Source organism: Ambystoma mexicanum, chromosome 11, assembly GCF_040938575.1.
Source record: "Ambystoma mexicanum isolate Mex_15411 chromosome 11, UKY_AmexF1_1, whole genome shotgun sequence".
Taxonomy (NCBI): Eukaryota; Metazoa; Chordata; class Amphibia; order Caudata; family Ambystomatidae; genus Ambystoma; species Ambystoma mexicanum.
The window spans coordinates 210,041,877-210,060,859 of record NC_090934.1 but is presented as its reverse complement, the minus strand read 5'-3'; the positions used below and the strand labels follow the sequence as shown (position 1 = coordinate 210,060,859).

At 49.5% G+C, this 18,983-nt stretch overlaps 1 protein-coding gene across 1 annotated transcript in view; it reads right to left on the bottom strand.

Moving 5' to 3' along the window:
- ARID1A (AT-rich interaction domain 1A) overlaps positions 1 to 18,983 on the bottom strand; it is a 1,380,737-nt gene that overhangs the window by 411,176 nt on the left and 950,578 nt on the right. Inside the window, exon 12 of the mRNA XM_069622865.1 lies at positions 18,714 to 18,918. Within this exon, the coding sequence (XP_069478966.1) occupies positions 18,714 to 18,918 (205 nt within the window). The remainder of the gene's footprint in view (positions 1 to 18,713; positions 18,919 to 18,983) is intronic.

Genomic DNA, 18,983 nt, shown 5'->3' with positions numbered 1-18,983 from the left:
AAGCCTTGTGTGAAGGCTGGGTGGGCTATTTGTGCGGTTAGGAGTTTGCCAACACCATTCACTGAGGCCTTATGCTGGAACACATAAGGCCTCAGTCTTTTATAGGGAGGCTGCACTATAGGGAGTCTTCTGTGAAGTACCTGAACACTTAACTAACTCTAAAGCTAATATTTACTTATTGAAGAAGATATCCTCTGGAACTATAACTTGCAAGCATCTGAACCCTATCGTGACCTGCCTACAGCTGGCTCCTAGAGCACTAGGGTCCATCTTCGGCCTCTGAGAACACTTGTGCTATAGACCATGCAAGAACTACAAAAGATTAGGCTTCTGTCTTGAAACTATAACAATTGTAAAAGTACTTAAAGTGTCATAAAAGTTAATACTAGGGGCAGAATCCAGTATTTTCTACTACTTCTCTAGGTAATCCTTCTTTGGAGGGGCTGAGAAGGGATTTTTCATGACCAATAAGCCGTCTTCCCATGTGTCATCGAGAAGGGGGATTGACTCAACTGATTTCCTAGAGGACTCTCTCCTTTCCGAAAGGAAACATTCATTTTTCTTCGCTTCAGGAACCAGATTGAACAATTTTGCTGCAAGTTCAACAGTGCATGAAATGAGCCTCTCTCATCTGGTGAAGTGTGTCTAGAGAGCAGATCCACATCAGAGAGGTTGCCATCCACCGGAATTAGGTAATCAAACTCACCTTTACCTTGAGTACCTTGTGAGGTGTCAGTGTCAAGATTAGTATCTGTCTGTGAGGGCAGCCACAGGGATGGAAAACAGTCTAGGCAGAGGCACCAAATGCGGCATTGAGGGCAATGGTGGAATCCTAGAGGATGCAACCTGGGGAGCTGGTGGAGGCAGACTCTGCGGCTGCAGCTCGGAAACCAAGGTGTGCAGAGTAGAGGACAAGTCTCTAGGCATTGTTCCCATGGGAGCAGCGGCTAAGGGCACAGTTGGTTGTGATGAGCGTAGGAAGAATGGGGTCAGGAGAATCCTGGTCCTCTTCTAGATCAGAAGAGAAAGCCCCTGGAGGCTCATCTGAGAGAGTACCTGCATGTAGTAGTTTAGCAGGTGCTGACACTCCGGGAGAACCCCCTGTTGACTGGGTGAAGAGTCTCTTTGCCGTGGTTGGCTTTGGGAGAAAGGAGATCGGCGGCGGCATCTGTTTGTTCACACTTGCACCCATGGGGAAGGAGGCGATAACAGGAGCCTAAGGTGTTGTCGATGGAGCTGAAAGGCCAGATAAGGAAGGCAGCAGAGGTAGAGCAACTTGGGAGGAGGTTTTTGTAGTCGTCGATAAGAGATTGTCGACACAGCCATCAACGGGATAGTGGTTGATGTAGTCTGTGCTGTCGGCGAGACTGAGGAATCATCGACGAGATGGCAGATGAAAATTTCAGTTGGACCAATGACAGTGTCTTGGACATGAACTCTAATGAAGACATGAGTTTCGATGACAGAATATTTACGGAGTGACTGCTTGTGGATGGTGTTCGGCCAGTTGACTGTGTGCAACTCATCGATGTGCGTTGTTTTTATTATGAGCAGTCTGCTTGAGCTGTGCAACCTGCAGATGTAGGCGGAGCCTTGGGAGCAGACAGCAAATAAATTGGAGCGTGGGACTTCTTGTCGTTTTCATGTCTCTCCCTGAATAAAGTGTCCTCAACTGATCTCGACTTCTTAGTAGAGGAAGTACGCTCAACGGATTTGCTGAGTCGGGCAGAGGCATGACTTCACACTGAGGCTGTGTGAGATGCCTTGACATCCTGCTCTAGTCAAGTCACCAATGTTCTGAGACTATCCTGGTGAGTTTTGGAGAAGGACTTGCTGATGGAATAGTTGTCCCCATCGTGGTCCAGGTGTAAGCAGTAGAGATATTTATCACTCCGATCATCTACGACGATGTTCTTCAGGCTGCCCTTGGAACAGGTGCTGAAAAGACGCTTCTTGCTGGCATCCGCAATGCCGCATGGTGTAGGCCCAAAACCAAGGAGAAGGTCTCACACGAAGAAATAAGATCCAATGTGTGAAAGGAGTGAAATCAAGACTATCTGAAGAGTCAGAGGGCTGTCAGAAGTGGCTGTTCCGTGCAGTGCGGCTTGACGCCGTCCCAGTTTCCTGCTTTTCACCCATTCAGTAGGGTGCTTTCCACTAAACCGGCTTGCGCTGCATTGTGCTGTTCCATTCCGGCGGTGGTCATAGAAGCCTGGCGGCATTGTGTGTGGAACAGCTGTTGCTGCATTGCCCCTGCTGCCCCCCCCCCCCCCCATCACACCCCCCCTTGTCGAAATGGGTGTGCAAATCGACACCGATCAGCAGGTACGTCTTGCTGGCGAAGGGCTGTGCGGAGTGTTTCTTCCCGCTTCAAATCTTTAGTGCCTTCGGCCATAGCAGCTTGTTCGTAAGTCTCGAATGCCTGTACTAAGCACCCCGGTGCTATAGCAGCTTTAAAAGTGATATTTTTTTCTCTTACCAAGTTGCGTTTAGAATTACGTAATGAAGTCGACATGGTATAACCCAGTGCCTGACTGACTGTGGCCATCTGCCCTCTTACAAAGGGGATCGGCTCTCAGAATTTCGGATCCTAAGTTCTCGTAGGAGGCAACGTATTCACGCTAAGCAAATTGAGATATCCCCCGATCTTAGGGGCCCTTATGAGCCCGCTGTAACCTCAATCGCTCAGAAATGGCTCAAACAAGCTAACTAAAGGACCAAGATAAAGAAAATGCTCACAGCCCATGGGGCAGTCCAACCCAAAAACCATTTTGAAAATTGTATGGAATTTTCGACTCCTGTGTCACCGACAACCTCTTCCCAGGTGGAGGGGGTTGCTAAATCCAATAGTGTTTTCCCATTGGACCTTGAAAGTAGTGGTGAACCGTTAACTCCCCACTAGTGGATGAGGTCATTATATCCAACCAGGCTTCCCCTACAGTCTCTTTGGTAGGTAGTGATAGAAACTATTTCCGAATCTTGGAGGTTTTTGAAGAGTACCCCTATGAAAGAGCTGAATAGTTGTGACACTACTTTTGATGCATGGTTGGTGTCGTTAGACATCTCTGCTGAGAAATGTTATTTTCAAAAGGTCGAACAGCCCATGCTCTACCTGGGAGTCATTTGTCCATTAATAAAGTGAACTGCTCCTCACAAACAGACCTGTGTTTAAAGGAAGCCGATAATAATGGACACATCTCAGGAGTCCTTCGAGTTGATCTTAGCCTCGAGCCTATGTTACCTTTACAAGAAGCACTACCACCCTTCTCTCTCCCAGGAAGTAATTATTGTTTTACTCCTCATGGGCCCGCTGCTGTACGTGTGAAAGCATGTTCGGATGGTCCTCATGAGCCTATGATTACCAGACCGGCCAAATTAAGGACTATGCGCCTAATGAAATCTAACATGTCAATGCCCAATGATGAATATATTAAAGCTCTGGTTCTGGACCACAAAAATTTTATAATTACCAACGTCATGAAACCTGCTGTGAGAAAACCAAGAGATGCCCTCCGAAACAAAGTTCTTGCCTGGCTACGTGCAAGATCTGGACCCGGGGTTGTTCGCTGCTCTGACTTGAAATTCCTGGGCAGGATAGAACTGGATAAATGGTGTGCCCAGGGCAACAGGGACTGCATAGTGGTGGTGTGTGGAGTTCGTACTCTCCCTTATTTCTGAGACGATGTAAATAGTTGCCGATGGGCTCTTCAAACCTTGGACTTTTAGTCTAACATCGATCTGTCATCTGAAGCTTTGACCTCATGGGTCCCCACTGATCTTTCATTTTATGATTATGTTGCGTTGGTACTGTTTGTCATGGATATATATGTCTGTATTACTTGTAAGTAATATTTCATTGTAGCACCTTGAGGTCTGTGGGAAAAAGGCACTTGCCGGTGGTCACCAATGTGACCCAAGGTGAAAACGATGTAGAATTGTCACAATAGAACAAAACATACAGATTTTCGAGGAGCTAAATCGAGGACTCCAACACGAAAACGTGTGGTAACATTCTGAAGAGGGAACCTGGAGCGGAGGACAACGAATGCCATTGGCCTGGGCAGTATGACAAAGTGACAGCAAGGTACTACCCAAATTGACCTTTTACAATTTCCGTTTATTCTAATTGACCCAATTATAGTGTTCCTAATTGACCTTCTGCACAATTGACCATTATTTTAGTTATTGTATATATGTATTGGGTTGGTTTTGGATTATAAATAAAATAAGGGGACTGGGTGGGGGTTTGCAGGGGGTTCTGAATTGGGTGGGGGTTAGAAGGGTTTTTTGGATTGAGTGGGGGGAGGGTTGCAGGGGTTTCCCTCCGCATATATGTCCTAATTGACCTTTTAAATTCGGTCAATTCTCCCGAGGTCAATTGTGAAAAGGTCAATTAGTATACAACCGACAGCAATACGCTGTATAAGCGACAATCAGTTTTTAGCTTTAAAGCAAAACTGCTTTTAATATTACTGAGGATTTCCAGCCTGATGGGGAATATTCACGAGCATGTGAATTCATAACATCAGAGTTTCTGACTAAATGTTCATCATACTCGTAGGGTTAAAGGAGTTGAACTGAATTTGATAAAGTAAACTACTCTGAGGCGACCAAGAATACCAATCCTTGAAATAACTGAAATTTTAAAAGTGTTGAATGAGTCGGTCCAATCGACAGGAGAGCAATCAACAGCGAATGCAACCCATTAAGTGCCAGGTTAGGTAAGAATTGGTGCAGTCCAACTGGTGCGGACTACACAAGACTGATCTGCTTGCTATTAAGTAACCCACCTTTTAATATAGGCCTATACTACACAAGTTGGTAGTGTGACTGAGCAGCCAGTCTCATCTCAAAGGGGTGAGGAAGTTACTTACCTATAAAAGTTGTTCGCCAGCATGGATTCACATGCTCATTAATATTCTCCGTCAGGCTGGGAATCTTCGGTAAAAGAAAAAAACAGTTCCACTTTGGTTTCTAAACTGTCTTTCTCCTATAAACCAATCACTGAGCCTTGGGGCACTGCCCCCGGCCAATGACTGCCCTCTACCTAAGTCCCTGCTCAAGCAGCCATCTTCAGATTTGGTAGCACGTAAAGTGGCAGTAGGACCAAGAGAAGAGCCACAGAGGGGCAAGCGGGAGGGTTCGTATGTGAATCCATGCCAGATCCATGATGGAGAACCACAGTTACAGGTAAGTAACATGTTCCTCGTCTGGCATGGATTCAAAAGGCTCATTAATAAGGAATACACAGCAGTACATAATTACACAACCACAGGAGGTGGTAAGGCTTAACAGAAGCAATCTCTTATCTCCTCACCAGGCTCACCTTCAAGCGAACAGATTGCGCAGCACTGCTTGGCCGACCCTGGACGCCTCCCTGGAATTCCTGTCGATGCAGCAGAATTTCGTGAAGATGTGCGTCGACCTCTACCTAGCAGCCCATAAGATGTCTAGCAAGGGCACCCCAGACAGGAATGCTGTCGTAGCACCTGGAAATGGAAGCATTGGATAGGGCCTTCCCATGGTTCACAGGACAAGTTCACAAAAAGCAGATAAGTTTCCCGTAAACTCTTCATGCGGGCCTCATAAAACTTAATTGCTCTAGCCATATCCAGCGAGTGCAAAGTCCTTTCAACCGGCGACAAAGCCGCTGGACATGACACAGGCAACACCAAGTGCTCGTTGACATGAAATTCCGACGGAACCTTGAGTAAGGCCGCTTGCATGACAAGGCCTGAATCGCACCTACTTGTCTTGCAGAGGTGATGGCAACGAGGAACACGGTCTAACGTGACAAATTTGAGCAGATCCGAATGCATAGGTTCGAACTGAGCCCCCATGAGCCTAGTCAGCACCACATTGAGTTCCCACGCCAGGGCCTTCACCGGCAGGGAGGGGAAAAAGTCTCTTGATGAAATCCTTAACTAGACGGTGCGACCACAGTGAAGACCATCCCGGAGATCTGATGTAGTGGGAGATAGCGGCCAGATGTACATTGATGGAGGCGTGAGCCAGTCTGGATTTAGCCAATGACAGTAAATGCAGAAGTACTTGAGGGGGCTGCAACCCTCAGAGGGTTGATCTTCAGCGAACGGCACCAAGTCGCAAAGCGCTTCCATTTGCGTCCGTAGCACTTCAAAGTAGCTGACACCTTCGCTTTAGCAAGTACTTCCCTGCAGTCCGCTGGAAGATCGTAGCCACCAAACTAATGCTGCAGGAGACAGGCCTTCATGGTGCAGGATTGCACCACCTTCCCTGGCGAGAAGATCTGTGACCACTGGCAGCTTGACTGGAGGGGACACTGACATACTGAGGTGGTCTGGGAACCAGATCTGTCTCGGCCGCGCTAGTGCAGCGAGGATCACCCTGTACCAGAACCATCTGAGTTGATTGATGACTCGAAGTAGTAACAGCAACGGAGGGAACGCATACAGAAACCGGCCTACCCAATGGAATGACAATGAGTCCCCCATGCTCCCCGGCTGGGGCAATCTGCTGGTGAACCTCCGGCACTTGGTGTTCATCGCCGTCGCAAACCGATTGATCTGGGGACTGCCCCATTTGAGGAAAAGGTTGTCCACTTGATCCTGCCGAAAATCCCACTCGTGGTAAGAGCACAGCTCCCTGCTGAGAGAGTCAGCAACAGTGTTCTTTAATCCTGCCAGGTGAAACTGAATGAGGAACATCCCCTGGGCGACGGCCCAGTGCCATAAGTCCTGCGCCTCCCTGGAGAGTGCTGGGGATCTGGTGCCCACATTTCCAAATGTAAAACATTTTCTGGTGGTATTGTCTGTAAAGACCCTCACCACTTGGCCTGTGAGAGATGGCAGAAACGACTTGCGGGCCCAAAACACTGCCCGTAGTTCCAGAACATTGATGTGTAGCGTCTTCTCCTCTGGCAGCCACAGGCTTCTGGTGTGAAGACGTGCGGTGTGGGCTCCCCATCCTTCCAGAAAAGCATCTGTCATGACAGTCTCCTGGTACGGGGGCTCCCGAAAATCTGTGCCTCATGCGATATTTGAACCCACGCCCCACAACCTTATCGCTCGACGGAACTCCTCGTCAAGCACAACCCTGTCCTGGAAGCCTCCTGACACCTGGACCAAACAGGCGTCGAGGAACTCCTGTAGAGGGTGCATCCGGAACCTGCAGAGCCGAATCAGGTTTATGCACGACATCATGCTGAGTATAGACTTGATGGTCCTAACTGTGGCGACCCTGAGTGCTAACAGCCGTTGCACTTTGCCTAAAATGGCCAATATCCTCTCCTCCGACGGTGACGCCAGGCAGGACACCGTTTTGAACCTGGATCCGAGGAACAGAGATTCCTGCGATGGAGTCAAGTAGGACTTTGCATAATTCACAAGAACTCCATTTCCGTCAGCAGGCGGACAGACTTTGCTGTGTGGTCGACGGCAATGTCCCTTGTTCTGGCCCGGATGAGCCAGTCGTCCAGGTAAGGGTACACATGGATCCCTTGCAGTCGTAGATGGGCGGCCACCAAAGCCATGCACTTGGTGAAGACTCTGGGCGCTGACTTCAGTCCGAAAGCAAGAGCCTTGAACTGGTAATGCTTCCCTTGAACGATGAAGCGTAGAAACTTGCAGTGTCCTTTGTGTATGGAGACGTGGAAGTATGCGTCCTCTAGATCCAACAACGACAAAGTCTCCCCTCCTCCCTGCAGTCTGCCAGCAGCTCGTAATCATCAAACTATAATGCTGCAGGAGTCAGGCCTCCAGGTTCAGCAATCCTGGGTCGTGGAGCAGGATTGCTCCCCCTTCCCTGGTGAGCAGATCCACGACCACTGGAAGCTTGACTGGAGGTGCCGCTGACATGCTGAGAAGGTCCGGGTACCAGATCTGCCTCCGCCACGCTGGTGCAATGAGGATCATCCTGTACCGACACCGGAGTTGACTGATGACTCGTAGTAGAGGCAACAGATGGAACACGTACAGGAACAGGTCTTCCCACAGGAAGGAGAATGCGACCCCTATGCTCCCCGGCTGGGGGAACCTGCTGGCGAACCTCTGCCACTTGGTGTTTGTCGCCGTCACAAACAGATCGATCTGGGGTCTGCCTCACCTGTGGAAGAGGCTGTCCACTTGATCCTGCCGAAGCACCCACTCATGGCAAGAGTGCAGCTCCCCGTTGAGAGAGTAGGCAAAAGTGTTTTCAAGGTGAAATGAACGAGAAACATTCACTGGGCGACGGCTCAGTGCCACAGATCCTGCGCCTCTCTGGGAAATGCTGGTGACCGGGTGCCTCCCTGCTTCCCAATGTAAAACATTCTGGTGGTACTGTCCGTGAAGACTCACCACCTTGCCCTTGGGAAACAGAAGAAATTACTTGAGGGCCCAAAACTCTGCCCAAAGTTCCAGGACGCTGATGTGGAGCTCTTTCTCCTGCAGCCTCAGGCTCTGGCGTGGAGACATCAGTTGTGGGCTCCCAAGCCATCCGGGGAAGCGTCCATCATGACCGGCTCCTGGTATGGGGGGCTCTGGAAGTGTGTCCACGGTGACGTTGGATCACACACCCCACCACCTTATCGCTCGATAGAACTCCTCGTCGAGAACAACCCTGTCTTTGAAGCTTCCGGACACCTGGATCCAACGGGAGTCTAGGAATTCCTGGACTGGATACACGACATCATGTCAAGCAGCGACTTGATGGTCCTCACTGTGGCGATCTTCAGTGCTAACAGCCATCTCACCTTCCCCAAAATGGCCGCTATCTTCAGGACACTGTTGAGTCTGGCCCCCAGGAAAAGCACGTCTTGCGATGCTGTCAAGCAGGAGTTCACATAGTTCACGAGACCTCAGATCCTCTCTGTCAAAACTCAGATCCTCTCTGTGTGATAGACGGCGACGTCCCTTGCCTTGGCCCGGATGAGCCAGTCGTTGAGGTACGGGTACACATTGGCTCCGGTGGCTGCCCATCTACGCCAACAAGGGATAAGACACTTCGTAAAGACACTGGGTGCCGACTTCAGCCTGAAGGGGAGAGCCTTGAACTGGTAGTGCTTCCCTTTTACCACAAAGCACAGGAACTTGCAATGTTTTTAGTGAAAGGGGACGTGGAAGTGCGTGTCCTCTAGATCCAATGACGACAGGAAGTCTCCCTCCACCAGTTAGACGAGACCATCCTGAATTTGTGGGACTTGATGTACTTGTTGAGTCGTCGTAGATCGAGAATGGGTTTCCAGCCCCAGTCTTCTTTCTTACCATAAAATATTGAGTAAACTCCGGAGTTGCTTCAGAACCAGCTAGACCACCCCTTTTTTTTTTGCAGGGTCGATGTCCAGTAGCAGCAGAGGGATAAAATGTTTCTGCCGGGGCACCGGTGGTATCCGCCGACACTTTCGCTGAAACTCAAGAATGTCCATGGACGAGAGAGTTCAGCACCCATCGGTCGGTAAGGAACAAGTTACTTACCTGTAACTGTTGTTCTCCAGCATGGGTATGGCATGGATTCACATCCTCATGAGTATTCCCTGTCCTCAGGCTCGGAATCCTTGTTAAAGAAAAACAGTTTTGTTTCTGAACTGGGTCTCTACTAATAACCAATCATTGGTCTCTGGGTCATACTGCCCCCAGCTCTCTACCTAAGCCCCTCCTCTTACAGCCATCTTCAGATTTGGTAGCACGCAAAGTGGCAGTAGGACCAAGATAAGAGCCACAGAGTGGTTGGAGGGAGGGTTCACATGTGAATCCATGCCAGACCCCATACTGGAGAACAGTTACAAAGTTCACAAAAAGCAGAGAATTTTTCAGGAAACTCATCGTGCAGGCCACATAAAACTTCAGCGCTCTAGTCACATCCAGCTAGTGCAAAGCCCTTTCAGCCAGCGTCGGAAAAAACACAGGTAACACAAAGGGCTCGCTTAAATGAAAGTCCGACGGCACCATTGTCATGAAAGAGGGGTGCGTCCGCAGCACCACCCTCGTCTCGTGGAAAGTCAAGTAAGGGGGCTTACAGGATAGGGCCTGGATCGCACCCACTCATCGTGCAGAAGTGATGGCCACAAGAAAAGCTGTCTTCGTCTTCCAAGATAGAAACTTGAGTGGAACAGAATGCAGAGGGCCTCAAACGGGGGTCCCATGAGTCTAGTAAGTACCACATTGAGCCCCCATGCCGGGCCTTCATCAGCAGGAATAAGCGGAACAGTCCTTTGCCGAATTCATTAACTAACTGGTGCAACCACAAGGAGAGTCATCCTGGGGGATCTGGTGTAGTGGGAGATAGCCGCCAGATGAACCTTGGAGGAGTGAGCCAGCCCCGATTTAGCCAACTACAGCAAATATGGAAGTATCTTAGGGGCTGTGACCCTCAAGGGATCGATCTTCTGTGAACAGCACCAAATATCCAATTTCTTCCATTTGAGTCTGTAGCATTTCAAGGTAGAAAACGCTCTGGCTCTTGGCGAGTACCTCCTTGAAGTCCACCGGAAGATAGAACCCTCGAATTCTAATGCTGCAGGAGCCAGGCCTTCAGGTTCAGCGATCCTGGGGCTTGGTGCAGAATTGCACCTCCTTTCCTGACGAGAAGATCTGCAACCACTGGTAGCTTGACAGGAGGGGAAGCAGTCATGCTGAGAAGGTCTGGGTACCAGATCTGCCTCAGCCACGCTGGTGCCACAAGGATCATCTTGCACCGTCGCCGTATGAGTTGATTGATGAATTGAAGAAAACGGCAACGGAGTGAACGCATACAGAAGCCGGCCGTCCCAGGGGAATGAGAATGCGTCCCTCATGCTCCCCAGCTCAGAAAAACTGCTGGCAAACCTCCGGCACTTGGTGTTCGTCGCTGCAAACAGATAAATCAGGGGATTGCTCCATTTGAGGAATAGTAGTCCACTTGAGCCTGTCAAAGCTCCTGCTCATGGCAAGAGCGCAGCTCCCTGCTGAGAGAGAGTGATTTCTTACTTCTTCCAGGTGAAACGGAATGAGGAACATCCCCTGGGCGACGACTCAGTGTCATAAGTTATGCGCCTCTTTGGAGAGCACTGGGGATCTGGTGCCCCCTCGCTTCCGGATGTAAAACCATGTGGTGGTATTGTCCGTGAAGACTTACCACCTTGCCCCTGAGGGACAGTAGAAACGACCAGAGGGCCCAAAACACTGCCCGTAGTTCCAGGACGTTGATGTGTAATACCTTCTCCTCCGGTAACCAAAGGCCTCTGGCGTGAAGGCGGCCAGTGTGAGCTCCAGATCCTTCAAGGGAGGTGACCGTCAAATGGTACCGGGGGGGGGGGGGGGGGGGGGGGGGAGAAATACGTGCCTCCGGATAGATTGGAGCGCACGCCTCAATACCTTAACACCCGACGGTACTCCTCAGAGCACGATCTGGAATTCTCTGGACACATGGACCCAACAGGCGTCAAGGAACTCCTGTAGCAGGCGCATCCGCAACCTGCAGTCTCGAATTAGGTAAATGCATGACGTCATGCCGAGAAGAGACTTGATGGCACTCACTGTGGCGATCTCCAGTGCCAACAGCCGTTGCACTTTGCCCAAGATGGCCTCTATCCTCTCCACAGACGGCGCCGCCAGATACAACACCACGTTGAGCCAGGATTGCAGGAACAGAGCGTCCTACGATGGAGTCAAGCAGGACTTCACTGAGAAGCACAGCTCCATCAGTAGTCGGACAGTCCTTGCCCTGTGGCCGTCCAAATAAGGGTAGACGTGGACCCCTTGCCGTCGTAGATGGGCCGCCAATGCAGCCAGGCACTTTGTGAAGACTCTCGGCGCCAACTTCAGTCCGAAGGGAAGGACCTTGAATTGGTAATGCTTCCCTTAAACGACAAAGCACAGAAACTTGCGGTGTCCCTTGTAGATGGAGAAGCAGGCATCCTCCAGGTCCAACAATGACAGAAAGTCGTCCTCTTCCAGTTGTCCGAGCATGTTTTGAAGAGTGACCATCCTGAACTTCTGGGATGTTATGCATTTGTTCAGTCATCGTAGGTGGAGGATGGGCCTCTAGCCCCCGGTCTTCTTTTGTACGAGGAAATACCTTCAGTATACTCCGGAGCCCCTTTGGTATCAGCTCTATCACCCCCCTTTCATAACATGGCCCGCTCCTCCAGCAGCAGCTAAAGGATGTGGTTTTCCTGCCGGGCCACCAGTGGTATTCGCGTACACTTCCATTGGAACTCTAAGGTGTGTTTGTGGGCGAGAGCGTCCAGCACCCATCTGTCGGTGGAGATATTCTCCCACACGCAGATGAAGTTCGCCAGCCGGCCTCCCACCGGGGTGCATGGGCGGGGACCCAACTTTCTGGTCAGTTCAATCCTGTTTGGAGGTCGACGGGCCACTCTGCGGTCCCTGACGAAGTCCGTTCCCGAAGGAATTGGAGCGGCCCCTGTTGGCTTCCTGGGTTGAGGAGCAGAGGGTTGGTGGTAAGAGGACGAACCCTCGCTGAAACCTTTCGACGACCGCAAGGGAGGTCGTTGCTGCAGGGTGGCTAGGGCATGTGCCGTCTCCTTGTCAGCCCCGATGGCCTAAAGGGACTCATCCACTGTTGTGCCAAACAGGTTGTCCCCATCAAAGGGCATGTCCAAAACCCTTGTCTGGGCCTCCTGCCTAAAGTTGGTGGACTTGAGCCAGCCACGACAACGAAGACTGACTCCATTTCGCATTTGGCGGAAACCCGTGTCTGCGAAAGTCCAGGGCCACCATAATGGCGTTGTCCGACGCACCTCGCCTTCTTGAAGTATCTCCAAAGCCTCCACCCGTTTGTCATCATGGAGGAAATCCAGCAGTGGGGCCATCTTGAACCACAACTCTCGGTCGTACCTAGCTACAATCACAAGGGCGTTGGCGGCCTGGATCGTCGCTGCAGAGTAGATAACCTCCCTATCCATCGAATACAGCTTCTTTCCCTCGTTGTCCAGAGGGGTGGAGAAAGAAGAGGTCGCTGATCCGACGACTTCTTCCTGGCGGCCACAGAGATCACTGAGCCTGGTGACGGCTGAGACCGCAGACACTTCGCTGCAGAGTTTGGCACCCTGTATTTCTTTTCCAGCTGGTCATTCTTTGCCGGGGCTGTAGAGGGGTTCTTCATCAATGTTAGCCCTTCGTCCCAAACGTCGTCTAGGAGGGGACCGAAAGGATTGTTTTCCTCTTCGCCTCCCGGTGCAGATAAAAGAAGCCTTCCTTCTCCAGCTTGAGCTGGAACAGCTTCGACACTCAAGCGATCATTACATTGAGAGACCCCACCTCGTCCGGTGGAGAGGCTCTGGGCGGAGGTCCCCCACCCACTCATCCATGCCCGTTGTCGCTGTGTCTGTATCAGTGTCCCTCGGGGAGAGGGGGCAATGGGGAAGTTGGTGAAGGGTGGCATGGTGGCGTAGGGTGCCGCCTCCTCTTCTTGGCTGGCAGTTCCCCAGGTGCCAACGGGTGGCCGGAATTGGAGCCACGGGCAGAGGTCACAGGTACGCGTGGAGCCTCTTCTGTATGTCTGACACCAGAGTGCAGAGAGAATGTACATTGAGATGGCCCTAGGTGGTATCTGGGGTGTAGGGAAGGCAGGCGCTGGGGTCTAGTCGTACTGGGGCCCCTCGTCATTGTCTCCGTGGATGGTGTTGCCGTCGCCCCCATTGTGCGGCGAATCTCCAGCGTTAACCTAGTCATCATTGCCCTCCTGGATGGTGTGGATGGAGAGTATCTCCTTTTCTGAGGGAATGTCTGTCCCCTGCAGACCATCAACCCCCCCACCCCTGTTTTGGGTGCAGAGGGGTCGGTCTTTGCCTGTGTCTTTTCCACAGGGATGCTAGACGCCTCCCTCCTGGGAGGAAGACATCTCCTGGCCGTCACCTGGGAACCTTTCGTATCCGCCACTGCAGCTTTCGAAAGCGACACCACCACCACATCAAGGGAGGGTGACTGCTTGGCATGGTGCACCTGGGCCTTCACGAAGAATCTGGGCCCTTTGTCCACTTTGGCCTTATCCTTCCTGGCCCAGTCGGGCGACTTGCTGTTACGCTCACCTGGTGTCCACGGGGGCGTCGATCTGAACTGGGCTGTTACCTCTTCCAGCGACACACGGGGCGACGAAATGATGGACTGGACCGGACCACCCAGCTAAGCTTGTTTTGCCCGTATGAATATTCTTCTGTAATGGAGAAAAGGGAATTAGCCACCTGCGGGGACTGGGCGCCAACCCCACCTTCCCCCACTCCTGCAATCTCTTCCCACAAATTACTTCCGAACTCTTGCTATGTTCTCACCTGATAGTTTGGAAAGATGAGCTCTCCATCCTGCCTCGAGCGCAGGGGCGCTTAGATGACCAGTTACTTCACTGGTGTGGGATGTTGGAACGGTATTGACTCCGTAAGGAAATAGTTTGAAAAAGAGTTCAAAAACGTCTGGCCTTCACTCTGTCCAAATTCCCTAGGTTGCCTTAATAGTTCTTGAGAAGAGTTCCAAGTGGCAACCAGTAAGATGCAGGTAAGTGTTTATGGATTCTGCTCAGTTCGATAATGAGGACCTGGTCTAACCTGTGACCCGTTCCTTTTGCAGGCGCTGAATAGGTGGAGGTTCCAGTGATTGCGGCCTCAGGCAGTAACCAGGTAAGTCTGTAGCGGAATTCGGTTTCCCCAACTTGCGCTTTTGTGTTGCTTTTGTTTCCCCTTAGGGGCCGGGGTACGGCAGAGAAGCTGTGGAGGCCGCGCTGACCCGAGATGAGGTAAGTACCCCCTGTGGTATCAGGTAAGTCCTGGGGATTGTCTTCATTTCAACAGGTGTTGGAGAGCAGCCGCTGGATGCTGAAAAGCGCGATGGGATGCGGAGGATTGCTTCAGGTGAGTTCCCGCGCGGCGCTGCAGGATGCGAAGCGGCGCGCGTCTGATTTCCTCCTTCTAGGTCAGAGCCAAGAAGATTCAGGATTCAGGCAAGGATTGCAGGTAAAAACTCTGGTTCTAACCTTCCCTCTGCTTTCTTTCAGGTTTTCAGGAGCTCCGGCATCCAGGCAGGCGTGGCTGAAGACTGGAAGCTGCTGCAGGCACAGTGAGCGTTACGCTGCAGATGCAGAATAACGCAAAGCATGGGTTGCTGTTAGGGCATGGTTTAAATAGCCTTGGAAGTAGTTCCAGGTAAGTATCCTTCCGCGGCCCCACCCGAGTAAAAAATAGTTCCTAGGGAAAAATAGTCCCTCCTAGGCCTCATTTGACTTCTGGTCACTGGCAGTATGGTCTGCCTCAGGTAAGTTAGCAGCATGGTCTGCTTCAGGTAAGTCCTTGACCATGAGCCTGGTGTCATGGTCCAGAGTGCGGAGTAGGCCCGATGGTCTTCCGGAACATACGAAAAACATTTGACGATCCTTGCCCTTGAGGGGTGTAAAATTCACTGACAAACGGATCGATGCAGAGAAAGAGCACACAGGCTAGGTTTGACAAAAATAAGACTTTCTCGGAAAAGCGTGAAGACGAAGAATAGCTCACGGAGCAAAACTCGAGGACGCCCAACACTTGAACGTGCAGTAAAAATCTGAAGACGGCTGCCAGAGGAGGGGCTTAGCGAGAGGGCAGTATGACCCAGAGTAGAATGACTGGTTTAGAGGAGAATTACAGCTTGAAAGTGAAAATAAAACTATTTTCTTTTACTGAGAATTCCAGGCCTGACTACGGGGAATATTCATGAGCATGTGAATCACTACCAGACCCCATACAGGAGAACCACACTTATCCAGATATTCCTAAGCGTCAGATGCGTACATATTAAAGATGCACAGGGCTAAAATGCATCCCTGTCGTACCCCCCCATTTTAATTTGAATACGTATGGATAAATCACCTTCATTTAATCTTATTTTGATTGCAGAATTATAGTGCAGATTTTCAGGAACGCTGCCATTCATGCGTTTTATGCCATAGAATTTTTCTATCAACCCTATCAAACGCGTTTGATATGTCCATGAAGGCTACAGAGATTGATCCTTCCTTCAATGCCCAAGCAGACTGCTGGGAAATTCGTAACACTACTGGATTCAGGGATGTTGTGGGGCCCGGTCTAAAGCCTGTTTGGAGCATTGACAGCCTTTTAGAGTCCCTAACCCATTAATTTAAGTGACCCAAGAGAACAGACTAAAACAATTTGCAATTAGCATATATCAGTGAGATTGGTCTGTAGATCTTGGGATCACTTCTTATTCCTAGATTATAGATGGGCACAATGTTGTCCAGTTCCCATGATGAACACCCTTTATCTGACAATGCCTCTAAATCTAATCATCAAGCTCTTCCCTCAGATTTCCGGTTTGGCTTTGATAAGGTCATTAGATGGGCCATTTGGACCTGCTGCATGAGAGTTACTACATGCCCTTATCAAGGCCATGATCTGCTCCAACTCCATTGGCAATGATCTCTCATCAACCCATCCTTCAACATCTGGTGCCCGAGTCACCCCTAATACTTCCTCCCTATTCGCATATAGTTCTTCAAAAAAGGCCACCCATTTCTGCTCTGGAACTGCATTCAGTTATTTTAGAGAGTGCCCCATGTTTCCCTGAGTTTACCAATTGCCAGAGAGCTCTAGCATCTTACCAAACCAAAACACCTAGCATAGATTCTGCATCCCTCTGCAGAATAACCGCTCCCCCACTCTTACAGTAGTTTCTGTAGGTTTGTTTTATTCTCCTAACTGTTTTAGAGCATACATCCCCCTGGAGGACACCCTTCTAGCTGATCTCAGCTCCTTTCCCATCCTCCATTTTGCCTCTGACAAATCCTTGTCAGAGACATGGGGGTGCTCTTAGATTGACTAGCACTCTTTTCCCCATTATGTGGTACCCCTTGGTGGAATTTATTCAGTAGTTCGTCAAAGGCCTCTGTACAGAAAGCTTTCATTTTCCACTGCAGATCTGATTGTCCATATAGGGTACCAAAGAAATTGTTAAGACCTGTAAAGTTCTTCATCACGCCTAGTCTATTCCCCTTGGCGTTTGAGATTAAATACACTTCACCCCGTTCTTATAGCTGCCCTTCTTACAGCAAATTCTGCCGTCAGTATGCAGTGGCCACTAATTTTGCTCTGAACAATTTTAAATTCCATGCCTTTCTCAAACAAATCAAGGTCTGTGAAGATGTAATCGATTGGAGAGTTAAGGGTTCCCCTATGCCATGTATACATTCCTTTCTTTCCACCATAAAAAGAGTCAGATTTACCGCTTTCAACATCTGCAACCATTTTCTTCCCGCAATTTGCTTAGGGTCATTACTCTCCCCCTTGGTCTGATCATTTAGTACTGGTAGGCAACTTGTATTCATATCCCCGGCAACTTTAATAACGCCACCCTCCTTAGTCTCCTCCTACTGCGTGATGCAATTTGAGATTTGAGTTCGTCACCATGCAAAGCAATGGCCATTGGTAGTTTCAGTGTCCCCCCAGTCAAGGACAGCTAGGATCAGACTGCAACAAGCAATTCTCCGGATGGCCGCCCTCCACTACTAGACTTCGTCGGCTGGAAAATTACCTCACAACCGTCCAATGAGGGAGCCTCCCTTAGCATACAATTGAAGAAACACCAGTACAGTACTTCACGATCACCCTATTTTCTTTCTTCACTGATATGGTGATATGCATGGTTGACTGCAGGGTGTGCGTTACATCAACACTAAGGTACGGGTGAACACATTTTTGGACATTTTGCATTATTTGATCTGCAAAACCAAAACAAACAGACCAACCCGCTCCGCCTATACTAACATGCTTTCTAGCTCTAGTTATTGAGGACAGAAAGCAGGTGGCTGAAGCTTCCCGGTAGCAGCCCCTAAATTATGGAATGCCCTTCCCCATCAAGTGAGAAATTACACTGCATTCTGGTCATTCAGAAAAAATCTCAAAACCTTGCTCTTCAGGTCTGACATTTTGCAATAGCTTTGTTGGGTATCTCTGTACAAATTAGGATAAGGATCTGCAACAAAATTTAAATATGTAAATTAGTGTGATCTCAGTTTCTGAAATGACTGTAAATTCACTGTTTAATATGTAATGTATTGCAATGTATTTGTGTAAAATTGTACAGTAACTATCTCTACGATGCCAAATCTGTAACCATATCCTTAAGTTGTAATTTAGTGCCTAGTTGCCCCTAGGCTATGTGCGCTCTACTAATGAAAAAATAAATTTAAAAAATTATTATAATAGTAGTGAATTGATTGAATATGTGCCTGAATAAAACTACGAATAACTATCATGTTTTAGTTGATGACGTAATAAACATACTTCACCCTAACCATGAATGTGCTGGACTGTATTTTATGATACATGTACAGTTCAGATCCAGACTAGTATAAGCAGATTAATTTCGGTCCATTTCATTTGCTGATATGTCTCAGGGACATTCCTTGCAATTTTGTTCAGCTGTACCCCCAGGACAGAGCTCAAGCATCCCAAATCGAGAACCCTTTCAAGACCTGGACATTGCTGCCATTAGCACTGGTCCAAAGGTGGATATGTTGCGCATTGAAACAGACAAATGACTGGCTTCAGACATTCACCATCGCTCCAGAGAGGATCATGGCATGTACTAATACACTTGCTAAAAGGGAGGACTGATGCTTGTCTTGACTCTTTCCAGCGTATATTTGCACCCTCATTATAAAGGGGAGCGTCTTTATCTCGGCCCTTCTCAACACAAGTCAGGGGGCACCTTTAAATGGCCCCTTCTCTGTATGTACATGTTAACTGATTTCCTAACACCGACAGGTGTACTAACCGGGAGAAGGAGGTTGGATTTTCGCAGCCTTCTTGGCATCAGCAGCTGCAAAGATATCTGGAGGTGGGTCTTCCCCCCGTTCTATCTTGCACTCAAAGGCATACAGACACTGGATGTATTGCTTCTTCAGTGAGCTAGCCGCACTACTCGATGTACCCACATTCAGGTTCGTGGACAGCTCCCGCCATTTCTTGTTTTTATTGACCTGAGAAGGAAATGGAACAAGTTAGATCCACTCAAGTGCCACCATCATACAACCATCTTTTTAAA